The sequence below is a fragment of the Eucalyptus grandis genome, chromosome 5, assembly GCF_016545825.1.
Source record: "Eucalyptus grandis isolate ANBG69807.140 chromosome 5, ASM1654582v1, whole genome shotgun sequence".
Lineage (NCBI taxonomy): Eukaryota > Viridiplantae > Streptophyta > Magnoliopsida > Myrtales > Myrtaceae > Eucalyptus > Eucalyptus grandis.
In genome coordinates, this window is record NC_052616.1 from 35806950 (window position 1) to 35811823 (window position 4874).

A 4874-nucleotide genomic window follows, 5' to 3' on the forward strand; every position below is an offset into this window, starting at 1 on the left:
TTGTGGCCCAAAAAATCATTAAAAGTGGCAACGGCATTATACAAATACCCTTCTTTCCCTTTCAAAATGTTTATGGTAGTTGGTTTTGTTGTTTTTGTAGGACTTCCAACAATTGAGGTACATTAAATTGCATGATTGCAAGTCGCTCGTTAGTACGCCCAACCTCTCATGTGCTCCAAATCTCGAAGAATTGAAACTTTGGAATTGCAAAAACTTGGTAGAAGCTCACGAGTCGATTGCAAATCATGACAAGCTCCAAGTCGTGCATTTTAAATGGTGCCCTGAACTTCGTGTTTTTCCAAATGTGCTCAAGTCAAAAAATCTTCGAGATCTCAACTTTTCTGTTTGCTCAAAATTTGAAAGATTTCCCGATATCCCACATGAACTCGGATGCCTGAAAAAACTTTCCATACTACATACCGCTATTAAAGAACTTCCTACATCAATAGAAAATCTTGTCTCTCTAGAGGAAATGCTTTTAGATATTTGCAAAAACTCGGTAAGCATTCCATCTAACATTTATAAGTTACAAAGACTTCAATGCTTCAAATCTGCTTTTGGCCCAATCGTGTTTCCAATCCTCACAGATTTAGCTAATCCGTGCATGAAGGTTGGGCTTTCAAATTTAAAAGTCTTAAACCTTCTCAATTGTAATATGTCCGAAGTAGAGTTTTTGGAGGATCTTTCTTGTTTTCCCTTGTTGGAAACCTTAATTCTGTCAGGGAACAATATTACTAGCCTCCCTATATCCATCACTCAGCGTGATCGTTTGTCCATATTGTCAGTTAGTCATTGCCATCAATTACAAGAGATTCCCAAGCTTCCGCCATTTTTAAATTTACTGCTCACGAATGGGTGCGAATCTCTGCAAACAAATGGACATTTAACTTCAATTGATCAGTGGGTCCATCGAGGGTTGACCGTGGTTGACACTGCTTCAATTGCCAAGGTCAAATTCTCTCTCTCGTGCGCACACATATCGGTTTGGAGAATATGCTCAAAACAATCTGTGCTTTTATATCGCAATAGCTGAAAATGCAAAACCAGAGGTTTGAGAAAACCAAACAAATATAAAGTGATCCTGCACTAATATGCATGTAATGAAGGTGGCTAGCATAGTTTTTATGGGAATGATTTTTATCACATGAGACTTCTATCTTAACGCAAGCTGGGATCAATGGATCCCTACTCATTTACGGAACTCTTTATTCATTAGGATTATTTACTAAACTCAAATTGAATTCTTCCATGTGCTTTCTAACGGTCTATTTTTGTAACAGAATTCTCCCTGCACTATTTATCTCCCTAAGGGAGAGATGCCAAAGTGGTTTCAACCAGTTGAAGAAGGATTTATATCTTTCGTGGCTTCAAAGGACTTATACGATAAGTTTCTTGGATTTATTTTCTGTGCTGTATGTAACAATGAAGGCGGTCATTGCAGACTTTACTTTAACACATATTTTAATGGCAAAAACCAGGGTACCTACACAACAGAGCACTCCAGATTGGATCCAAGTGGCATCTTGATAAAGTATTTCGCACCATCTCACTTATGGAAAGCAGTCCATTTTGATCAAATTGATGGGAGTTATGCACAATTCAGCATTACATTAAGGAACTCATCATTAATCCCCAAGGGCGTGGAAAAGTGGGGATTCCGAATAATATGCAAGCAACTAGAGGACGATTTAAAGGCTGCGATCCGAGACTATAGGCTGATTGATCCAGCTTTCCTCTATGAGGTCGGTCATGACTCAGCAGACCCAGAAGCCCAAAGTTCACATATACATGAAGACGATCCAACCGAAATAGGTCTATCAAGAAACTTGCAAGAGAGTTAACATATGCTTGAAAACAGACTGATCGAATTTGATCTAGATTGTCCACCGAGTTCTTACGAGCCTGATGGAATGATAGACATGAGTTATCGTGAGTTTTATCTTGCTGGACAACTGCTTCCTGGAGACCCGCGCAGCCTGGGGAACAAAAAGTTCAAGCTTCTCTTGAAAGAATGATGGAAACGTGCTAAGTAATTCGTACGGTGAGTGAACTCCCGCTGATCTTCATTACAATGCCTTCTTTCTTCTCGTTCCTTCTCGTTTTCCTCTCCCCGAAAAAAATAAAAATAAGAAAGAAGACTTATAAATAAAATTCTGTAATTCAACCTTCTCTTTAATCTCTTTTCTTTGTTTGTAAGTGCAAGATCGCCGCTTGGCAAGCACAGGCGACCGACAGAAGAAGTCCCTAGCGAACCGACGGTGACGGAGGCTAGCGAGCGGAGGCAACGGAGTACCGCCGCCGCCGACCAACGCCGTGGGAACCGGTGAATTCAGATTGTATCGAGTCAATGCAATACTTGAGCTGGATTTTGAATTCGATTCGTTTGGTGCTGGGGTTGCGTGGGAACTTGAAGAACGCTGCAAAATCAGGGACAATCCCTAGAGGGTATGACAATGAGAGAGAGAGAGAGATTTGGGTGCTTTTGAAGTGTCTCGGAAATGTAGATGTATAGTATGTACATATCATAAAAATGAGAGAGAGAGAGAAGAGAGAGAGAGAGAGAGAGAGAGAGAGAGAGATTTGGGTGCTTTTGAGGTGTCTCGGAAATGTAGATGTATTGTATGTACATATCATAAAAATGTGCTGAATTGTGAGACACTTCGACCACTGAGGTAGGACTCTGTCGCTAACTTTTATGAGGTACTTGAAGAGGCATAGCCATAAAGGAATAAGAAGTGAGATGTCAAGCCACCAGGAAAGGTTGATCAACAGTCAGAGTCCTCTTACCACTTGTTGACTTTGGCAACTAGGGAGAATTGAAAACCAAATTTACTTGGAGCGTGAGAGTAATATGAACATTGGTTGTGCTCATGAATAACTGGTTAGGTGCTTATTTTCTTTAGCCCTGTGGCCTCTGGATATGAAAATGAAAAAAATCACGAGAAACACGAAGTTTACATTATTAGTTAGTCAATAGAATAGGGACCAAAGCACAAGAAGCTGATTGTGAATTATGATTTTTGATGCCTTCGCAACAGTTTAGGGTTCCCTTTTTATACTTATCCGCCACAGCTTTTATGAAGGAAAATGACCTTGAAGCTAAAACTCCTGTAAGCTTCTTGAATTTTTGAAAACCTAATAATGAAACATAAGCTTTGAGGTCCCAATGATAGGACATACTGGAATGAGCACCTTGTAGTTTCTCAAATTGGTTGCTATTAGTGTCGTTAGAGCTATATCAGTCTAACAGAAGGTGGGATTTGCATCTGAATTAGAGGTTGTGTCACGCCCTGACCCTCAGGCACGCACACATCCCTTACTTTTGGTCGATTTAAAAATGCGATATCCCAGGACTATGTATCGCCGACCCTTTCATTTATATATGCACATGCGGAAGCAGTTATAAATCCCCAGACAATAAAGTAATGGGATAGAAAAGCAGGCCATACATTTTTCTCACTGAAATTCACAACTACAACTTTTTACATGCAAACAAGGTCTGACAAGACATGATAGGATTTCGGTCCTCATCCAGGTCGTACTCGATGTCATACTCGGGTCCTCCTCCACGTACTCCTCTTCGGGTTCCTCAACAAGGATCTCCTCGTCAGATTCATGCTCCTTAAGCTCCTCATCCAGGTCCTGAAATGGTTATTCAATAACCACTGAGACCACGTCTCAGCAAGTTCTACCTCCTAAGACCGATTAGTAAACTAATACACCTTAGGGCTGCCTATGCACAACATGAGTCAAAGAACTTACCTTAGCCTCAGATTCCACCTGCATATTAGTACAGATCAAATAGGCACACAAGCAATCACATCACAGATCGAAGCATCGATCTAATCGACTTAGTCGATTACATGTCAACAAGACCACTCACGGTCATTCCCATTCAATCAATCAATTCACAACATCATATCAAAACAATGATCAATCGACCTAGTCGATTACATGTCATACAAATCACTCTCTACGGAGGAGTATCAAAAAGTGAGGCCACGTGCATTCTCTAGGACGACATTCCGAGTCTCCGAGTCCACGTGCCTCGAACCCCGGGCCCACGTGCATTCTCTTAGGCGACCTCTTCGCCAAAGTGATACATCAAGTCACCGAGCCCACGTGCCCTTTTAGATGCCTGCACTTAGTCACAGAGCTCCATCAATGCTCTCGGGCGTCTTTTCGCCAAGGTGACGTACAGTGAACACTTTACTATGCTCTCGGGTGTCTTTTTCGCCAAGGTGATACACTGATCACAGAGCCAACGTAAACAATTCAATATTCAAACAATGCTCGCACAAGCTGAATCTACCGACATACCCATCGGTCTATCAATTCAGTCAATCCAATTGATATCATACGATCCACACATCTATCAATTCATATCATCTATTAAACCATACCATCTATTTATCCATCAATACAATTATGGCTCGCACAAGCTGAAATGGATGCAATGCTCTCACAAGCTGATATAGATGGTAGCTCGCACAAGCTGATATATACATAGATGATAGCTCGCACAAGCTGATATATGGATCGTTGCTCTCACAAGCTAATAAACGATCATTGCTCTCACAAGCTGATAAAACGATCTTAGCTCACCAGAAGCTGCCGCAATATTCAATATAGTATACTATAGCTCACCAGAAGCTGCCGCAATATTCATATAGTATACTATAGCTCACCAGAAGCTGCCATATATATATGTATATCATAATTGCTCGCCTAAGCGGATACATATATATACCAATTCATATCTCAATTCAATCAATCAAATTAGGGTAAATCCCTAAAATATCATAATTTATTCAATTTCATACAACGTAGAGCTCAAATAAATAAACGAACTGCGCCACGACAATCAGCACGAG

At 40.7% G+C, this 4874-nt stretch overlaps 1 protein-coding gene across 3 annotated transcripts; it reads left to right on the forward strand.

Moving 5' to 3' along the window:
• Positions 1–2251, forward strand: LOC120293500. 3 transcript variants are annotated; one of them, XR_005551384.1, is made up of 3 exons: positions 1–949; positions 1281–2041; positions 2198–2251. XR_005551384.1 is itself a non-coding variant. In XM_039313006.1 (2 exons), exons 1-2 carry the CDS (start codon positions 473–475, stop codon positions 1839–1841), a joined length of 1038 nt encoding a protein of 345 aa, XP_039168940.1. In that variant the 5' UTR covers positions 1–472; the 3' UTR covers positions 1842–2245. The 3 variants fall into 3 exon arrangements, 1 of the variants encoding a protein (XP_039168940.1); XR_005551385.1 differs by having other exon boundaries at positions 2204–2235; XM_039313006.1 differs by having other exon boundaries at positions 1281–2245.
• The last annotated feature ends 2623 nt before the right edge of the window (positions 2252–4874 follow it).

Bases quoted from the DNA above. Each gene is read 5' to 3' on its own strand.
- LOC120293500 (XM_039313006.1), top strand. From the start codon at position 473: ATGCTTTTAGATATTTGCAAAAACTCGGTAAGCATTCCATCTAACATT. The intron at 950-1,280 runs GTCAAATTCTCT...TTTTTGTAACAG, and splicing joins ACACTGCTTCAATTGCCAAG to AATTCTCCCTGCACTATTTA.